Source organism: Leopardus geoffroyi, chromosome C2, assembly GCF_018350155.1.
Source record: "Leopardus geoffroyi isolate Oge1 chromosome C2, O.geoffroyi_Oge1_pat1.0, whole genome shotgun sequence".
NCBI classification, from domain to species: Eukaryota; Metazoa; Chordata; class Mammalia; order Carnivora; family Felidae; genus Leopardus; species Leopardus geoffroyi.
Genome location: NC_059333.1, coordinates 140790300 through 140811123, shown reverse-complemented (window position 1 = coordinate 140811123; position 20824 = coordinate 140790300). Strand labels below are relative to the sequence as shown.

Genomic DNA, 20824 nt, shown 5'->3' with positions numbered 1-20824 from the left:
AGATAACTTTTAGACTGGTGTTGTGTCATTCAAAGTCACGAGAATTGTAGACATCTAACACAAATTCAGCCACTCGATCTATACGCTCTTGAGAAACACAGGCCAATGTGTGCCTGGTTATTTTAGTAGCAGTTCACATGCTCCTATCTACTTATTTTCTCCAATTCTTCTTGGATAAATTAAATTGGTTAATTGTCTTGATGTCTAGAATATGAAGTATTAAAAGCCAGGTATTAGCTAGAATCCATTAAAGAGCAAAGGATTCACACTGCATGTGACTAACAAGATATGGTCATTCCTAGAATCCTCCTTTTAAAAAAAATGTGGGGCTCCTGGGTGGCTCAGTCGGTTAAGCGTCCGACTTCAGCTCAGGTCATGATCTCACAGTCTGTGAGTTTGAGCCCCGCGTCAGGCTCTGTGCTGACAGCTCAGAGCCTGGAGCCTGCTTTGGATTCTGTGTCTCCCTCTCTCTCTCTGCCCCTCCCCTGCTCATGCTTTGTCTCTGTCTCAAAAATAAATAAAAACATTAACAACAAAAAATTTTTTTTAATGTATTTCGGGGCAGCTGAGTGGCTCAGTTGATTAAGCATCTGACTTCAGCTCAGGTCATGCATGACCTGATGGTTTGTGGGTTCGAACCCCACATTGGGCTCTCTGCTGACAGCAGAGAGCCTGCTTTGGATCTTCTGTCCCCCTTTCTCTCTGCCCCTCCCCTGCTTGCTCTCTCTCTCTGTCTCTCTCAAAAATAAATAAACATTAAAAAATTTTTAATGTATTGCTACTATTGTTCACATCATGTCCCAGATAATTAATGCCCAGAGCCACAGACTTTTTAGGGGAATACTTATTTACATACGCACCCACCATCTATAAGATAATATCCAATTAATATCTGACCTTTTATTGAAATATAGTTGACACACAATGTTACATTAGTTTCAGGTGTACAAATAGTGATTTTACAAGTTTATACAATATGCTGTGCTCACCACCATCTGTCACCATACGTTATTATTATACCGTTGACTGTATTCCCTGTGGTGTACCTTTTATCCCCATGACTTCTTCATTCATGTCTGGAAGCCTGTGTCTCCCACTTCCCTTCACCCATTTTACCCACCCTGTACCCTCCTCTCCTCTGGCAACCATCAGTTTGTTCTTTGTATTTATCTATCTGCTTCTGCTTTTTGTTTGTTCATTCATTTTGTTTTTTAGATTTTACCTACATATAAGTGAAATCAGATAGTATTTCTTTCTCAGTCTGATTTATTTCACTTAGCATAATACTCTTTAGGTCCATCTACATTGTTGCAAATGGCAACATCTCATCGTTTTTTATGGTTGTGTAATTTTTCTGTGTGTGTGTGTGTGTGTGTGTGTTTGTACAGCACCTCTTTATCCATTCATCTATCAGTGAACACTTATGTTACTTCCCTACCTTGCCTATTGTAAGTCATATATTATACATATATCTTTTTAAATCAGTGTTTCTGCTTTGTTTGGTAAGTACCCAGTAGTGGAATTAGAGAATCATAGGGTAGTTCTATTTTTAAATTTTGGAGGAGTCTCCATATTGTTTTCCACAGTGGCTGCACCAATTTAAATTCTCACCAGTGGTGCCCCAGGGTTCCTATTTCTCCCCATCCACACCAACACTTATTGTTTCTTGTGTTTTTGATTCTAGCCCTTCTGACAAGTGTGAGGTGATATCTCATTGTGCTTTTGATTTGCATTTCCCTGATGATTATGGCACTGAGAATATTTTCATAACATCTGACTTTTAAAGCTTCATACAGCTGATCCCAAAACAGTTGATGAATTGTTTAATTATAAAGCAAATTTACTTCAAGGCTGTGTAAAAACATCAGTGTGTGAGATGGAGACTATGTCCTTACCTGGAACCTGCCAGTAATTTGTTTTCCTGCCTTCAGTTTTCTGAACTCTGTGGATCTCAAACTCTTTTGGGTATCAGAATCATCTGGAGAACTTAACAAATAAACAAACGCCCTGGCCCCATCCCACTTCAATAGGCCTGGTCTTCTGTGTTCTTTAGTAGTGCCTCAGGTGATTGTCACTCACTAAGGTTTGAGAATGGTTGACTTCATCTGTTGCTATTTCAGTCCCTCTACGAAGATATGCCTCATTGATTTGAGTTTGGGGGAACCAAAGGATACGAGCATTAGACATAGAAATAGCAGGGTACCCCTGAACACCAGCACTGCCAAGCAAACACACGTGAGGTAACTTATGGGCAGAATTTAAGGAGCTCGGTGTAGTGGATATCTTATCCCTCCTTTGGAATGGAATAGGACTTGTCTGTGTTGCCCTGTTCACGGAAGGATAAGAATCAAGAATCCTCCTTAAATAGAATCCTCTCAACTTTTCCCATGACCCAACCAAGAGTTCTCAGTCCCCAGCTTTCTCAGCAGGTGCCCCAACCAATAAACTTGCCAATTAAGCGGCTGAATATCATTATCATGAATGTAATTACAGACAGTAATTTACGAGCCCGTAAATGCCTCCCATGAATGAAGCCCTTTCCCCCAACCATCTCAACTTCTTTTCTTAGGAAAATGGATGGCAATCTTATCCCTTGCCTCACCCCAAACATAACCTCCCTTGCTTAGAAGAAATCCCTGCTCTTGCTGGCCCAGGGGACATGCTGAGCAAGCTTTAATAGGCTGTGCTTAAGGAGGAATGTCCCCTTGGGTGGAGTCCCTTTCAGCATCTCTCATCCAAGCGTGGTCACTAGCTCCCTTCACTAGGGAGCAGTAACTACTCACTTTGGCTGAATTTCTTAATTTCCGTTTGATCAGGGAAATTGATACCAAATCTTAAGAATTTCTGCAGAAAAACCAAATGTTGGAGGCTTTACAAAATAGTGTGATAACTTTAGCATTACTTAACATGGAGCTTTACAGGATGCAATTTACCAAGGATTTAGAGAGTCCCTGAAAACAAAGAAGACATATAGAAACATGCATTGGTCAGAAGCCTTTTTATGTATGTAGAAATAAAATCGATCTCTTTAGGCCCAGAATTAACCCTTGCATTCAGTAGCTTTATATTTAGCTCATGAAAACCTCAAACCCTCGCGGATAATAAACTTGAATGGATTCTACATAGGTATGTTTAATTTGAATGCAATACAATCTCTCAAGATTTTAATCTGTTGTTTTCTTTTAATGGATAGTGAGAATAGGTACCTGTAATTGCACAGTAGCTGGCTGTGGTTGAGTCCAGATTTCTTGATTCACCATGCATTGAATAAGGCCACGTAATCTCCAAAGAGAAAGGACTCATGACCTCACACAATGCCTAGCACGGCCGTTTGCATACAGTGAATTTTCAGGGCTCTTCTCTGAATAAGATCAAATGTTGTATCCAAAAGCTGTCACAGTAGAATTTTTTTTTTTTTTTTTTGGCAAGGACTTATTGCTTACTGGCCTTGTTATTTCAAGCCACAGCATTTCCATTTACTGGGACAAAGAAATCATGTGTTGATTATTTGTTGTCAATGTTCACAGTCGCCTCCTGGAGTAGAAAGAGAGTGTACGTGTGTTAGAATTTCCACATAGTAACCTGAAATCTCACAGGGTAAATGCGGCCTCCAAAGTGACTGAGAGTAGGTCACACTTTTAGAGAAACCATCCTAACTAACAACAACTGAAGACGTTTAGTCCTTTAGAGAGGGTGCTTACGAAAACCTAAAGCATTTTTAACCCTTGCGTTAAATAATTTAAAAGTCATTTTAAATGTTAGAAAGGCAGCTTACTTAATACTCCCAATACTGGGGAGCCTCAGTGGGTTAAATGTCCGACTTTGGCTCAGGCCATGATCTCGCGGTCTGTGAGTTCGAGCCCCGTGTCAGGCTCTGTGCTGACAGCTCAGAGCCTGGAGCTTGCTTCGGATTCTGTGTCTCCCTCTCTCTCTGCCCTTCCCCTGCTCACACTCTGTCTCCCTCTCTGTATCTCAAAAATAAATAAACATTAAAAAAAAGAAAAAAACCTCCCAATACTATGCACAGATCAGGATGGACTCTTCTCTCTAATATGGATATCTTTGCTCCTTTGGTAATTTCTGCATAAAGGAAAATTCACTTATAAATTACAGTCTTTCAATCACTGTATATGATCAATTTAAAAGTATAACTCTATATTGTATTTTTCTCATTTTGACAGTAGCCTAAGAATTTCTAGAAATATGGATGACCAGATGGATTATGGTTTTTAATTTTTTGTATATACAAATACATACATTAGCCTGTTCATTTTCACTACCTTATATCCATGTACAGTAAAGATATTCAAGGAGGTAAAGTTTGCCACCGGGGAAGATCAGTGTGAGAAAGTTTTCATTATGTTATTCCACTTCTTCCTATTTTCTAGAGGGTAGATTTTCAAGTCCCTATAAATTAAATAGGGAAGAACAACACCATATACGTAAGTAATTCACTGCCTCTGCCTCAGCCAAAGAGATCGGAGCTTATTCTATCATTAGGGCTGCTAATCGGCCCCACAACTAAAGCGCCGTCTGCTTTCCTTCATTGGATCTCATTGCCTATTTGGGACTACATTTACAAATATCCATTTGAAGATCCAGTCCCTTTTATCAGGCTGTTAGGGAAGAAGGTGGTAGGGAGCACCGAGTTGTCACTCTTTGAGGAACCACGTGAGCATGTCCCACTTAAGTAACAAGGGTGCCCCTCAGGTCAGCCTGTGATGAAACCAAAGTCAAACAAGGCTGAATCCTGGATGTTTTATGTCCTAAGGATCTGAAAAGTGTACATGGCCAGCCCTGACCCTCAAGACCTCAAACGATCGTCTAAGCAGTAACATAAATTGGCGTAAACTTGCTCTTGGGCTATTGCTGTGGAAGCCTGGCTGGCGAAAGCACAGCCTTTCCATGGAGGAACTAATGTCTTTCTAGGCACTAAAAATAAGGGGGAATGTGTTGATTACTCCGACAGGCAATCCAACTGCGGTGGCTAAATGCCCAAGGCTGACAAATTCTGCATCTTATCACTGCCGTCAAGTGGAGGTGCATGTGAATACTGTCAGCCCCAAAGAATTGAGAAACAACTTGCCTTCCAAAACTGCATCTCAACAAAATCTTGACAATGCCAACAGCTCGTCATCTCGTGTTTTTCAACCCTCCAGAAAATGGCCTTCCAGCCTGGGACAAACCAAAGCACTGTCCAGACCGAGAACACGACTGGAAGCTAGTAGGAATGTCTGAAGCCTGCCTACATAGGAAGAGCCATGCGGAGAGGCGCAGCGCATTGAAAAATGAACAGACATCACCACATCTCATCCAGGCCACTTGGACTAGCTCAATATTCCATCTGGACCATGACGATGTGAATGATCAGAGTGTCCCAAGTGCCCAGACCTTCCAAACAGAAGAGAAGAAATGTAAAGGTAACCTGATTTTTATTAGACCCTACCAAGTGTTTCTTCAACAAGCAGAAAAAAATCTGTTGTAAAATGTGTGCTCCGCTCCATTTTTTCCAATGCACAGTGTCTATGTGTTTTCCCCAACTGTTCCGTTGCAGGGTTTCTTTATCCCCAAATCTTCTTTTGAACATAAATAAATGAGTCCCAAAGGAAAGCAGTTAATTTCAGTTTCATGTTGTGTTGGACACTTGAGGGGAAGACATTTTTATTTCTCTAATTAGCAGATGGGTTGTTAGCTTTGGCTTTAACTCTGCTTTTGAATCTGAGTAGAAATAGACATTGCTATCGTTCTATAACTACTTGCCTTTGATGCGCGCGCGCGCGCGCGCGTGTGTGTGTGTGTGTGTGTGTGTGTGTGTGTGTGTGTGTTTCTTTTCCCAATGGCTAATGGGATCTCAAAGACTACCTTTAACCCAAATAGACAATTCATGCTCAAAAGAGAGGTTTTAAGTTGTTTTCTTTTACTCATTAAATCCTTGTGTCATCTTCCTGAAAGGCAAGATTATGGTGTTAGGAGGTTGTCACCTCATAAAAAAAAGTGTTAAACTGGCCTTAAGTTCCTGATTGCATTAGATTTAACTGGTCTTTACCTCAGGTTGCCTCCACCCTGACAGATGTCTTTGTGCTGATCGCTTTATTGTCTTAGGGCTCCCCAAAATGTGTGCTTTGTAAATTCATTTGTGCTTTTAAATGTCCACGTTCATGTGACTTTCCATTCTTTTTCAATTTAGCATGTAGGGGGAGAAAAGATCTTTTTGGTTCTTCTTTAAGGACTTTGACTCGTGACTAAGTTTTAGATTGTGTGTTTGGAAATCTGGCAATCACTCAGCAAGATATATTAATGAAAGTCTGTAAAGGCTCTTCTATATGAGCCGTGAAAGACTTTTACATACCGTTTTAACTTGAAGATAAACACATGATCATTCTATCAAAAAACGGCTGGTCTTTTAGCTTTTCAGAGAACACATGATAATCTCCTTAGAACTACCAGTTGACCTGGGAAGTTGAGTGTGTACATTGTTTCAACTGAAAATAGAATTATCGAAGAATAATAAAATAGTGGTATGAGCTCTGATTTGAGTGTAGTCAAAACTATACATGTTCTGAATGGGAAGATTTGTGTTTGAACTGCCTCTCTATTATTTGGGGATTTGAGAAACTGAACGGGTATTTAGAAAAAGAACAAAACAAGGTTTTTTTGAAAGAGCATATAGGACAAGAATGTGTGTCTGTGTGTGTGCATGGGCACACAAATTTGTTTGAGAAACAATTGAGATTTAGTCTTAGAATTTGCAACCAGAGTGTGTCTTCAGAATTTATGAGCTGGCATCAAAACCATGTCACTCCTTGGTTTACAGTGAAATGCCAACATGAAATTGTAGTATCCTCGTCATCTAAGAACCTCACAAACTAATTTGATTCATTCACAGTTGGTACCCATACTCATTCATTCAGTCAGCCACTCATTTATTCATTCATAGCCTCCATCTATGTCTCCATCATTGACAAAAAAATCTTGGCCTTGGGTACCCAGAGTTCCCAATACTGTAGTTTTCAGTTTGTAGTTATACCTTAAAAGCAAAAGGAAACAGTCTCTATTTGGATCCAAGGCGGTAACTATGGTACAGTGGTTAAAGTCACAAGTTTGGGCTAGAATCCTAGCCCTTCCGCTCTGTCCTTGAGCAAGTTTATGTGATTGTTGATAGAATTAAATAAGATAATATATTTAAGCATTTAGCATAGTACCTCTCATAAGTGCTCTCTAAAAGGCAGCTATCATTATTACTGTGATCAGTATTATTAGCTATGCACCATTAAATCACATAAATTCCTTGTGCTCCACTGTGTGCCTAGTAAGGTATGGAGAAGGAGAATAGGACAGATGAGTGTGGGGTAAGGCATGACGTATCGGGGGGATTAGAGTTGATAACCCATTTTGCATTCATTAAGCTCTCCTTTGCTGAAAGTCAGAGAACTATTTAATAAGAAAATATAATTAAATTATTACATTAAAGTCCTTCCTCAAGATTCTAGTATTAAAAGGAAAACAGCTACTAGCAACGTGGATGGAACTGGAGAGTGTTATGCTAAGTGAAATAAGTCATATAGAGAAAGAAAGATATCATATGTTTTTCACTCTTATGTGGATCCTGACAAACTTAACAGAAGACCATGGGGGAGGGGAAGGAAAAAAGAAAGTTAGGGAGGGAGGGAGCCAAACCATAAGAGACTCTTAAAAACTGAGAATAAACTGAGGGTTGATGGGGAGTGGGAGGGAGGGGAGAGTGGGCGATGGGCATTGAGGAGGGCACCTGTTGGGATGAGCACTGGGTGTTGTATGGAAACCAATTTGACAATAAATTTCATATTAAAAAATAAAAAAAATAAAAATAAAAAATAAGAAATAAAAAAAAAAAGGAAAACAACTACGGAAAAATCTCTGGTAGTTTCTACAGTAACCAGCAGGGTTCACCTTGGCATGAACATGAGTCAATGGCTTGGCTGAGCATGAAAATGCCACAGGAAGCCCAATGTTGTCATGGCCCATGAACCGTATAAACTGAATTTTACTCATTCACAGTGGACAACTCTATTTAGGGAGGCACCTGTGAGGCCAGAGAAACAACTTGATTAGTCGCTCTTTTCTTCTTGGAGTTGGTTCTTGTTCATCTGCTCTGCCCGTCTGCCACCTGTATAAAATCACTGTGAGGAGAGTTCTGTTTTAATATCCATTTATGCTGGATATTTATTTCCTGGCTATCTCTTTCCAGCCCCCAAGCATGCTTGATATCTCAGTCCTGGGCTACAATTCCATGCATTTATCCCATCAGTGTTTATTAAGTGCCTGCTATATGTAGGACATTACCCTTGATGTCTGAGTATGAAAAATAGCATCAAGGCCGAAAGTATATCCAAAGAGCCCCATTTCAAGGACCCAAAATGGAATTAACAAGAACTAAATGGTCCTGAAGGATACAAAAAGTTAAGGATCTACAGTGCAAGAGCCAAAAGAACAAATTGCCTGCTTGAGTTACACAATAAGCCTGTCTCTCAGGTCAGTAAGTAGCCCATCTAGATCAGTGCATCTCCAAGGGTGGTTTGTGGATGAGTAGCCTTCTACAAATTGTCATCGTTACTCTCTATTGATGCAAATACAGACTAACAGTAAGCATTAGAAACTTTTCTAGCAATTTGACATTACCACTGACTTTCAAATGCATGATCAGTGGATTCACATCATTGAACAGAGACTGGACCAGTCAGGAATTGTCAAACTTGCCTGGTCAGCCATGCATGGCCACAGCTATGTCACAGTCGTGTGCAGTATAACCACGTATTGAGCTATAATGGACCAGATATTTTTTAAATGGTCCTTCGGTTCAAATAATTATGCTTTATAGAATTATTGATGTTTTTCTTGTCGCTTATTTATGGTATATATTCAATGTCTTGGTTTTCATTTTGGTCTGAACACCGGTTTCATTTTAATCTGCATATACCTGTGTTTCTATCCGCTACAGTCCTTCTAAAGAAATTAATTGGTAACACATTTAACTAGAATGAGAACTCTGGCAACCTAACATTCTGCTGCAAAGCCCACAATTCAAACCTGCTCTAGTACCAGGGGCTATTTCCAACCAGAAGCAAGCGACCCCATTCCCTTCCCCAAGCCACCCTTCTGTCTCCACACTACACCTCCCTGGAGTTTTTGTCACAATCTGAACTGATTGCTTAGCCACAAGGACCACATCCTACTCCTGCCCACCTCCTTCCTTCCCAGAGTCTGAGATGATATATTCGGTGGTGCTCCAAGTGCACCAACCAGTGGCACTAACTACACCAGGAGCTTGTCGGAAATGCAGAATCTCAGGCCTCAATCCAGACTGCTGAATTGGAAGCTTTGAAAAGAGGCCCAAGAATCTGTCTTTTAGCCAGCCCTCTGGGTGATTGTTAAAAACAATCAGGAGGAAATGCCTAAGAATGCATACTCTTAAGCTCTTAGTATAGGAGAGGTCCTGCCACCTAGTGGACATTTAGGGAATGTGCATTTTTCTTCCCTTTCTTGACTGGGACTGGAGAGCCACCTACGTCACTGGTTTTGATAATACTTCCTTTAGGCCTGGTTTAGCTTTTTTTTTTTTTTTTTTTTTTTTTTTTTCAAATTTCTTTTAATGTTTATTTTTTTTCTGAGAAAGCGAGAGAGCGTGCACATGCGGGGGAGGGGCAGAGAGAGAGGGAGGCACAGAGCAGGCTCCAGGCTCTAAGGCTGTCTGTCAGTGCAGAGCCCGACGCAGGGCTAGAACTCACGAACCTCAAGATCATGACCGGAGTCAAAGTCAGTCGCCCAACCAACTGAGCCATCCAGGCGCCCCTAGGCCTGGTTTGTCTTAATTGCCAACTGGATGTTCTATTTAATCACTCAGCCTGGTAACACATCCCTCTGGGACTTGAACCCTTCAGAGAATCCCACTCTGTTTGGCTGGGGCCCTGATCCTCCTCTAAGTACTTAGAAGGCTTCTTCATGCAGACCTCTCATGCCTTCCTGAACTTCTCTTCAGAACCACAGGGTCTCACCAGTCCCACAAGGATGAGTCCCAGATGGATGTGTGCACTCCTGTAGCTGGATCCAGCAGGGTTTGGATCCAGACAATCAGACCTCCATCCTTAGATGTTTGTGCTCAACGTCAGTCAGGGACCTCCCAGTAGGAGGAGAGAGGCAAGGACTGACCCACCTCCCCTGCTGCGTCAGAAGAAAGTGAACAGCAATCTGGTGATCTCACTGAATGTTCTCTGTAGGTCAGTTCTATGTTTAATATCAAAAGAGTTGAGTCTTAGATCGGAGGAAGACAAGAAAAAAAAAGAGTTAAAATAATTTTACTAACAAGTTATTTTCTCTCATCACAAAATCCTCCCATGTTCATGTACAAAGTTGAAAATTTCAACAAACATAATTTTTATAAATATTTTAATTCCATCTTCCAAAGACAAGCAGTGTTAAAATCTTCAGTATATCTCTTTTTTCTAGGCATCTCTATTTTTTCTAAACACGGTATCATACTGGCATACCATTTTTTAACCAGCTTTTAATGTTTAACAACATATCATGAACATTTTCCTTTGTCATTAAGTATTGCTCTGAATTCTGACTTTTATTGGCTATAAATTATTCTCGCTTATAGATATACCCTAATTTTTTAAGCCAGTCCCCAAGACTTAGACAAGTTAAAGTAATTTTTAAAACAGTATCTTATGTCAGCAAAGGGCCAGACTATTAACTCATGCTCTTCATAAGGGGAAAAAAATGAATCAAATCAATGATGACAATTTTAAATGATATATAATTCTCATTTACGAAAATAACAAAGTGTTCTAAAAATGAGAGCCATTGTATGCATTATAATCCTTCAAGTTAGACATTCACATTTTCAGCGGGTGATCGCTATCTTTGTCCTTAAGTAAAATACAAGGACATCTTCAGGTAAATGAGTATTTTAGAAGTTAGGGGATGAAAAAGCTTGAGCCCTTCCACTAGTACGACCATCTGTTCCATCCATCTCCACTCTCCACTCTGCCCCTACTCACCATACATCATGTGTGCAGTCCCAGCTGAGAGCACAGTGTGATTCATATACCTCAAGGGCACTCTAGGAGCCTTAGCCATCAGCATGAAAATAAGTGCTCTCTACCAGCTTCTGGTATGTGCAGGGGAGTTGTGGGACTTGATACTTCAAGTGCAGGAAAGAGCACCCCGTAAGTAGATCAGGACAGACAGAAATAGAGGGCAAGAGAAGAAAGGAAAGTCATCAGCTGGAGGGGGGAGGGGGGAAAAACTGGAAACAGGGCAATAGCAAAGAAGGGAAACATCAGGAATTCAAGGCTCTTTCATCCAACTTCAGTTTTCATTGAGATACAGCACAGAGCAATGGATAGACCACAGGCTTTCCAAGGCCAATTTAGCAGTGTCTATCACAGCATAAAATGCATACATGGTTTGACCCAGCTGTCCGTCTGACAATACTCTATCCCATAGAAATACTCAAAGCGGACCAAGATCTGTGTTCACCCTGTTTTCTTTGCCCCTCTGTTGTTGTTGTTGTTGTTGTTGTTGTCGTTGTTGAAAATTAATAACAATCCAAATGTCCGTCCACAAGGGAATGCTCAAATAAATTATGGCATATCTAAAGTATCCACTAGAAAAATAAACAGATTTTTAAAAAAAAATTTTTTTAACGTTTATTTATTATTGAGAGACAGAAAGACTCAGAGCGTGAGCAAGGTATGGGTAGAGAGAGCAGAGACACAGAAGCTGAAGTAGGCTCCAGGCTCTGAGCTGTCAGCACAGAGCCCAACGCGGGGCTCGAACTCACAAACTGTGAGATCATGACCTGAGCCGAAGTCTGTCACCCAATCAACTGAGCCACTCAGGCGCCCCTAAACAGATTCTTTAAAAGAGGTCCTTTTAGGAATACATAATAGAGAAGCAACCACACATTAAGTATAGTCGGATCCCATTTGGAGTTTCAAAAGTCTGTATCATTGTGAGGGCACAAATGTGCACAGAAAAAGGTCCTGGATACACATCAACCAGTGACACTAGGCACCTTAAAAAGGAAAGAGTAGAGCAAAGGAGGATGCTAAAACTAACTCCACATACAACTGCATTCAAGATTTGTTTACAGTAGGAATGCATTAATGAATAACTTGTACCGTTTCCTTTAAAAGTTAAGATCATATGCTTATAGTCAGACAGACTTAGGTAAACTTCTTGCTCTTAAATTTACCATCGCAGGGCAGATTTTTTTAACCTCTCTGACCCTCAGTCTACTTAACTTTAAACGGGCTCATAGTATCTGGCTTTCAGATTTGTTGTAAAGATGAAAGTTAATGTGTATAAACCACCCAACATAGCACCTGCCATTTAGTAGAGACTACATAACTGTTCTTGGAACAGAAACATTCTTTCAGCCTCGGACTCCCCTTTTCCAGTTTTTGTTCCCCTTTCTGACTTTGAAATACATTGACAACCATATAAACATAAATGAAGAGAAGCAAAACAAAACATCACATACACAGCTACAGTAGAGGCATAAACAATTGAAAGAAGAGTCTAAGCAACAGCCGAGATATTTTTCAATTTCTTTCAAAAACTAAAAATTCAGGGGTGTCTGGGTGGCTTGATTAGTTAAGCATCTGACCCTTGATCGCAGCTCAGGTCATGATCTCAGGGTCATGAGTTCAAGCCCCACATTGGACTCTGTGCCCAGTGGGAAGTCTACTTAAAAAAAATTGTTTTTTCATTTAAATAAGAAACCAAGAAAAGTATGAAGGAGCTGAACTGGAATTTTAATTCTGGCAGTCTGGCTCCAGTACCAGAGCTCTTCATCATTATACTTCCTTATGACACAAAAAGGCAAAGAAACTGCTGGAAGCCCAAGGAAAGAGTCTAAGCCACAGAGAAAACACTGGCCTACATGCAGGGGAAGGTGCAGGGCAGTCAGACCTAGCGTGACAGGAGCAGAGGGGTTCAGCGCATATCTAGTCCTACAGTCCAAGGTCAGATTCTGGTGCTACTGTTAATCAGCCACTGAGCCTTGAGCGAATCTCTTAGCCTCAGTCTCCTCATCTGTAAAACGGGGATCCTATCTCCCAGAACTGTGGGATTCTGTGTGTATTATTTTTATAATGAAGCTTAGAAAGACCCGAAGCAGACTGGATGTTAGGGATGTAGAACGCAATGTGAGAACAACCGCTGAGTAGATAATGACAGAATTGAAGTTTCTAATGCTGAGGATACTATGGATACAAGGGGAACAGATGCAACAGCCAAATCCCTTGATGCTTCCAACGGGTAGTTTTCAAACAAGATAATGTACAATGTGGATGGTTAACTTGTAGAGCTTGCACTGAAGGTGGAGAGGTACTGTTGGGAGAGTCAGTCTTACAAAGACACCATAGGTGACCACTGGAATCTCCCTGCGCCAGACATTTCCCACAGGTTGTCCTGAATTCCCTGTGGTCTTTCCAAATGCAAACCTCCTGGCTGGATATCTTATCGAGTCACTAGTGTCTCCAAGTGGATGAACTGGGTAGGATTCCTTTCTCCCTTGACAGGGTCCAATAATGGCAATGGAAGGAATGGAATGGAAGGAGCCATGAAGGGGTGAGGATAGCAGGGAATGGATGAGAGAGAGAGAAAATAAGGAGCAGGACTGTCATGTGCATGCTTTCAGGCTGTGTGCTGGGCGGTAGAGGTGGCATTTACCCACGGTTCAGTCTGTGATGCAGTGCTCTAAAGAACCGCATCACCTGTATCACCTCTTGCCAAAAAAGACACTGAACACAGAGGTTCCAGTAAAATTTGGGCAAATGTTTGAATGGCATGTTGATCTGGGGCTATCAAGATATTCCAAGATTGATAGCACTGTGATGCCTAAGGAAATTTGCTAAAAGAGGAGAATTTAAATGTTCTCAACAAGTATATGTGTGTCTATACATTGTGTATATTTATATATAGACAATATTGTGTACATTTATATACAATTGCATATAAAAATGTATATAAAATATTTGAGGTGACGGATGTGTTAAATCACCCAGATGGAAGAAATCCTGTCATAATGTATGTGTACAGCAAATCACCACAATGTATACTTTAAATACCTTACAATTTTATTTGTCAATTGTACCTCAATAACCCTGAAAAAAAGTTACTTCAAGAATCTTCAAATTACTTAGCTGGCCTAGTGCATTAAATCTTAGGAATGTTCCCCGGCATTTGGTAGGTGCATAGGGAATATTGAGAACAGAAGACCATGGTTTGGCTCTTAGGCATGACGTTTACCAGGTATTTAACCTTGGATAAATCACTAATTCTCTCCAGCAAAGAATATAATCAGAGATTGATTGACCATAAAGAACCAAGGACATTAATCTGCACTCCATTAATCTGCTACTCCAATACAATAACCATATTTCCCCTTGTGGGGAAAACAGAACAAAATACACTAAATCAGTACTAACCCCCAAAACCTAAACTGTGATTACCAGAAAAACATAGCAACTCCAGGACAAATTAGGCAATCAGTTGCTTTGCACCGTCACTTTCAGTGGTCTTACCTCCCTTGGAGAGGAGCACAGAAGTGTTCAGTCTATGTAGACGCCCATTCTCAATTCCCCAGTAAGCCTGGGCTTTTACCCTGTCAGTTTCTAAAAGACGTACTCATGCTCCATAATAAATCTATCCTCTGAAGGGACTGGTGGCCAGTATATCCTTACCTCTCCAGGGCAGAGGCTTTGGGTTTGAGTACAGCCCCTGGAAATGCAGAGACTCTGCACCAAAGGTAGCCTGCATTATAGTGACACTGCAGACAAAATAGGCAAGAGTGATATTGGGAAACCATTTCACCTGTACTTACGACCCATATTGACACAGGGATGGTTTCTCTCCGTAGTCAGTCTACTCTGTGGCTGATGCTACTGAGGAGTTCTATTTAGAGACCAGTTTTTCAAGTTCTGGACCAATTCATCCTCCTTAACTTGAACTGAAATAAATAGGATCCCGCTTCTCCATCCACACCAGAGAGACATCAGAAATCCAAAATCAACTGGGCTTTGGAGATGAGAATCAGAAATCCTCCATGGTCAAAAGCCATTCTCCATGGCATTGACTGAAACAGAGTTATTTTTGGTGAACCTCTATCCCCATGACATTTGTCAGTATTGACTTATACAAGGGACTTGACTTTAGTGAACTTTACTGCCTCTGAAAACATAGAATGGTAATGCAAGTGTGACTATTTAATTCAATTATCTATTCTGTTAGGTTACTTGGCATTTGAGTTAAGAGTGTTGGGGGCGGGGAGGTTGATGGTCTATTAGTCTAGATGGCAATACTTGGTGAGTGGCAAATTTTACCTCAACTACTCATGTTGCAGCTTATACAGGTCCTACTATCATAAGCCCAGCCTCAGAATTAATGAAAAGATATTTATTTGGCTCTTTGTTTGCTTAGATCTGGAAAGAACTTCTTATACTAAGCCTAAGATATAAAACTAAAGGTCAAAAATGTGTCAGTAAAAGATGTGCCTGCCGTTTAAGGGAGAAGAAAAAATACATGTTAATTTTTGCAGGATTTTCAATTGAATGGGTTTCCAGGGAAACAGGTATCTGCAAGGAGTTCGTCCTATTTAATATTTATGGTCAAACATAGGGAATAGTGCTTTCTTGTTATCCCTTCCTGGTTACACATGATATGCTCATTCTTAACTTTCCTTTGAAGTGATCATTGTATGTCTGAGTCTTATCTCTTCCCCAAACAAAGAAAACAAATGCCCATTCTATGATTTAAAAAAAAAGTTTTGGGGGCGCCTGGGTGGCGCAGTCGGTTGAGCGTCCGACTTCAGCCAGGTCACGATCTCGCGGTCCGGGAGTTCGAGCCCCGCGTCGGGCTCTGGGCTGATGGCTCAGAGCCTGGAGCCTGTTTCCGATTCTGTGTCTCCCTCTCTCTCTGCCCCTCCCCGGTTCATGCTCTGTCTCTCTCTGTCCCAAAAATAAATAAACGTTGAAAAAAAAAAAAAATTAAAAAAAAAAAAAAAGTTTTGCAATATCAATAATATAAGACTGGCAATCACCACTAATATATATACATATATATATATATATATATATATATATATATATACACACACACACACACACACATATATATGTACATACATACCTACATATATATAATTAATATGACACACTTTTCCTGGATGAATGGAAGGCTATTTGATTGTTTGTTGTTTTATTGCAAATTTGCTTACTTTTTTTAAAGAGTTTTTTTAAGAGTTCAATTGGAAAAACAAAACTGGTAGAAAATGACCATCTTCAAGTGTGAGTGAGGTGCATGTTGTCTTGAAAGATCTGCTAAGGCAAACCTATAAATTCAATTTTATGTGTGATTTCAAAGTACTCTCAGCTGAAATGTTGGATAATGCAGAGAACTCCCCTATAACCTTTATCTGGACTCACCAGTTGTTACCATTATACCACATTTACTTTATCATAGTGTGTGTGAGAATATATGTATGTGTTTGTTTGTATTTGTCAGAATCAGGCAAGAGTAACTTGCAGACATCATACCCACCCCTTGAACTGTAAATACCTCAGAGCGCCCCCTAAAATCAAAGAAATTCTCCTGGAAAATTTACATTACAGGGGCACCTGGGGTGGCTCAGTCAGTTGGGCATCTGACTTTGGCTCTCAGGTCATGATCTCACAGTTCGTGGGTTTGGGCCCCGCGTCGGGCTCTGTGCTGACAGCTCAGCGCCTGGAGCCTGCTTCGGATTCTGTGTCTCCCTCCTCTCTCTGCCCCTCCCCTACTTGCACTCTGTCTTTCTCTCAAAAATAAATAAACATTTAAAAAGAATTATTAAAAAAAAAAAGAAAGCTTACATTGCAGTGCTCAAAATCAGGAAATGTAATATTGATGCATACTATTATCTAATCTATAGACTTTATGTAAATTTCATAAAATGTGCCCACCTCTCTTCCCTCCCAGGAGTGAGGACAGAGACTGAGACCAGGGCTGGAGAAAGGATTGTCTCTGGAGGCTTTCATGGGTTTGCTCTTTTAGCAAACCATGCTACTCTTTTAGCCTCCTGACAGGGCTGATCCAGGCTACGATCAATTGTTCTTTATTCCAGTTTGGTTTCTGGTCCAGGATTCAGGCCAGGATTATGTATTTCATCTAGCTTTTGTGTCTCTTTTTCCTGCTTTAATCTGTAATGGTTTAACAGCCTTTCTGTGTTTTTTTGTGGCATTGACATGTTTGAAGTACAGGCCTATGATTTTGTAGGACGTCCCTCAGTTTGGGTTTGACTGATGTTTCCTCATGATTAGAATCAGATTCTGTACTTTTGACCAAAATGCTAAAAAAAAAAAAAAAAAATCCTGTATCATGTTATGTTTGTTCCTATAAAAATTTAAGTGTGTGATTCAGAAATAGTTCCCACTTTTCCAAACTTCCTTCATGTTCATGTGAAGAGGTTTCCATCATTATTGATAAGCTTGTACATTATCTCATTGGGTTGGAAGGAAGTGTATTTTCTAGAAGCCCTCTTATTAAGCATCCATTCAATACGCTACAGATGAATTTCTCAAGAGTAAAAGTTATTTGCTTCTCTGTCACTTATGACATTTTTAAAGTTGGCATGACAGTATGATACCTGGGGGACACGTTTCTTTGTGGTAGGGACAGAAAGCAGATTCTCTGCAGTCTGAAGATCTCTGAAGATAGCAGATACAGATGCTGCCTCTTTATTCTCTTCTCATGCTTTAACTGGACATTCTTTTCCTTCCACGGGCCAATCCTATTACATTACAAAACAATAAGATTGGAATGTATCTTAGGTTAATCTTGATAGCAACTATGTATCTTTCTAGGCTACTCTGATATTTGAAATAAAATGAAGAACCATTTCTAGATTTGGCTCTCCGCGTACCAACATGAGGTAGATCCAATTTTTGAAAACTCTTCTACAAGTCCTCTTTTATTCACTGCTTCCTTGAAGGCCAGCCCAAATATCACTTCCTTTCTGCTTACTTCTCCATTCCCCCTCAGAACGAATCATTTATTTCCTTGTGCTGTCATGAGATGTTACTAGAGCACTTACGGTGCATGCACCACCTCTTATTACAGCTTCTGAACATGCCTGGGTAATTCACCAGGTTGGGATCATCTTGACTGACACCAAAAATGTTCCTAAGCATATTCTGTGTGCCCAGCGCTGTGCCATGTGTTGAGAATAAAAAGTTCACTGAGACCAGCATGGGGTTTCCAATTAGACGTGCTGGGTGAGCTTTGTGTCTAGACTGGAAATGAGCAACAACTGTGTTGACGACCAAGCTATAATCAATACTCTACTGGATGACTGGCATTTGTCTTAGAGAAGAGGAAGAAAGAGTGTAACCGGTGTTGTTTCAGAAGTAATAATTCCACTTCACTCCACGTTCACTTAACACACGAAGCATTCCGTGCATCAGATACTGTTTTCTGCTTGTTGATATGTCTTTTTAGTTGGGTTGCAATTTTCAGAGGAAGGCTACGTCTTCCTCCTCCACATGATATTGATATATAAATGGTTCGAACTTTTAACTCTGTTTATTTTGATGATCAGTTTTAATTAGCTCAAGCTATTTGTAACCCCACATCTATTTTTATAAGGCTTTATTGAGATATAATTTACATACCATAAAATTCCTCTGTTTTAAGTGTAGAGTTCCATAATTGGGAGTATATTTGCAGAGTTTTGCAATCATCACCAAAATCTTATTTTAGAACATTTCCATCACCCCAAAGAAACTTTGAACCGATTTACAGTTACTCTTCACTCCTGTACCCAGTCCCTGGCCACAACTCATCTACTTCCTGCCCCTACAGATGTGCCTTTACTGAGCTGCACAGAAATGGAAGCATGCAAACGGACTGGGTCCACTTCCACACTGTAGCAGGGATCACTACTCTGTCTGAACCTTTAAATTATTCTTCATAACATTTTTAAATACAAGTGAAAGAATGGAGCCTTTAATGAACAAAGAATAAATCTTTCGAAAACCACATCAATTGTGGCAGAGCCTAGATTTTGCACTAGTTGTTCTTAAAGGTGAAAAAGCAAAGTAAATGCAGGTGACTCGATCATTCCTTATTCATTCATTCGTTATTCCTATTATTAGGGAAATTTGTTTTAAAATTAACCTGTGACATGCTATTCTGCAATAAAGAAAGTTTATGATAGCTGTTAAATGTCAAAACCACCCCATTCAAACGACCACTCAACTTTTCAAATCAAGTCCATCCGTGTGAGTTTCAATGAAATCATCATCTCAGCACATTAAGCTAAGTCAAAAGATCTACTTTCTTTCATTAATTAAAGAGTACATAATAATAAATGCCTACGTGATATTCATGCTAAGCATAAAGTATATTCATAAAAATGTGAAATATTGAAGAGGTTTTCTTTCTAGAGATAGAGGAAAACATTGATCAAAATAAACATACGAAGAGGCATTAAATTAGGCTCCTGTATGGAAAAACGGATAAGTCATTTTAGTGACCTTGAATTTATGTTGAAACATATAATTAGTGGCCCAGAACTTTCAAAACATTGAAATAATTTTCTTCTTAGAAAAGCAGTGCGGAGAAGTGGGACAAGCAAGTTCTAAAATAGCAAATCAAGAGCCAAAAGCTACGTAAGGGTGAGAAAACCAACCTCTCAGGTTCCACTCTGTAAAGTGAATGGAAATACTTGCCTGCCAGTCTTATTGTTTGGCTATGAAAATAACATGTGGTAGACCTCACCAAATAATAGTGAGGCTAAATAATTATGGCTAAATAATAAATTTAGCCAGGGTTCTAATTAAAGTCACACCAAACTGAAGCTTTATTGTATGTTTTCTGGACTATGATGCCCAAGCTTCGTCAGACTATATCAGCCATTAAAGGTTTGCTTTTCAATCAAATGTTCATTCGTGGAAAAGAGCAAACATTCCACTGTTGGCTTAGAAGAGAGAAGAATCAATGCTGATAACATGGGTCTAAAATATCTTTCAAAAGCTTTTCTTTTCTTTCAACTCCCAGCCTTACAGGTACTAGTCTGTATTCGCTTCTGCATATATACGTTTTTCATTTGGCCTAGGTCCTGGTTCTCAAACTTTAGCCTGCATTAGAATCCCTGGCCTCACCCCACAAAGTCTCTGTGGGACTGGAGAATTTGCATTTATAAGAAGTTCCAGGAGATACCAATGCTGCTGGTTCAGGAACCACTGGCCTAAGGCCTGACCCAATCTTTGTGGAACTACAAAGGGCTTAACTCACTCAGTCTATAAACTGACACATTTCATCTAGTAGAAGGCTGTTGTAACCGTGTTTGTGGTATCTTTTGCATGCCTACGCTAGGGAAACCACTCCACCTTAATGAAATAAAACACAATCTCCAGACCTTGGGCTTGGAAAGAGCATCCAAGTTGGGGAGGCCACCAGGACTGCCTTCTGAGAACCTCCATATCCTTGGACAGCTCTCAATTCAGTTACTGGGGCTGCTTTTGACGTCTTGGGCCCCAGGAGTGTGTTGTTCCCACCTCCGTGTTCTCATCAGAGCCCTCTCTCCCATCACACCAGATCGGAATCCATTCCCTTTATGCTAGTAAACCATGTTGTTGCTTTTTCAAGCACATTTTTGCAAAAGCAAATTGTTCTTGGTGATGGATTGCAAACAAAAGCATCCCCTTAGTATCTTTTAGTAAAGAGCTGTAACAGGCTGGAACTATCAAAAAAGTTTTTCTCAAATAGTAACAGAGAAAAAAAGCAAAATTAGAAACAAAGA

At 40.1% G+C, this 20824-nt stretch overlaps 1 protein-coding gene across 13 annotated transcripts in view; it reads left to right on the top strand.

Moving 5' to 3' along the window:
- The window catches only part of THRB (thyroid hormone receptor beta), a 388247-nt gene that overhangs the window by 304490 nt on the left and 62933 nt on the right, over positions 1-20824 (top strand). For 11 of the 13 annotated variants that reach the window (XM_045436313.1, XM_045436318.1, XM_045436316.1 and 8 more), the window contains one exon: positions 5160-5420. The exons of the other annotated variants lie outside the window; for them this stretch is intronic. In XM_045436313.1, coding sequence (XP_045292269.1) covers positions 5160-5420 — 261 coding nt within the window. The remainder of the gene's footprint in view (positions 1-5159; positions 5421-20824) is intronic. 13 annotated transcript variants of the gene reach the window in all.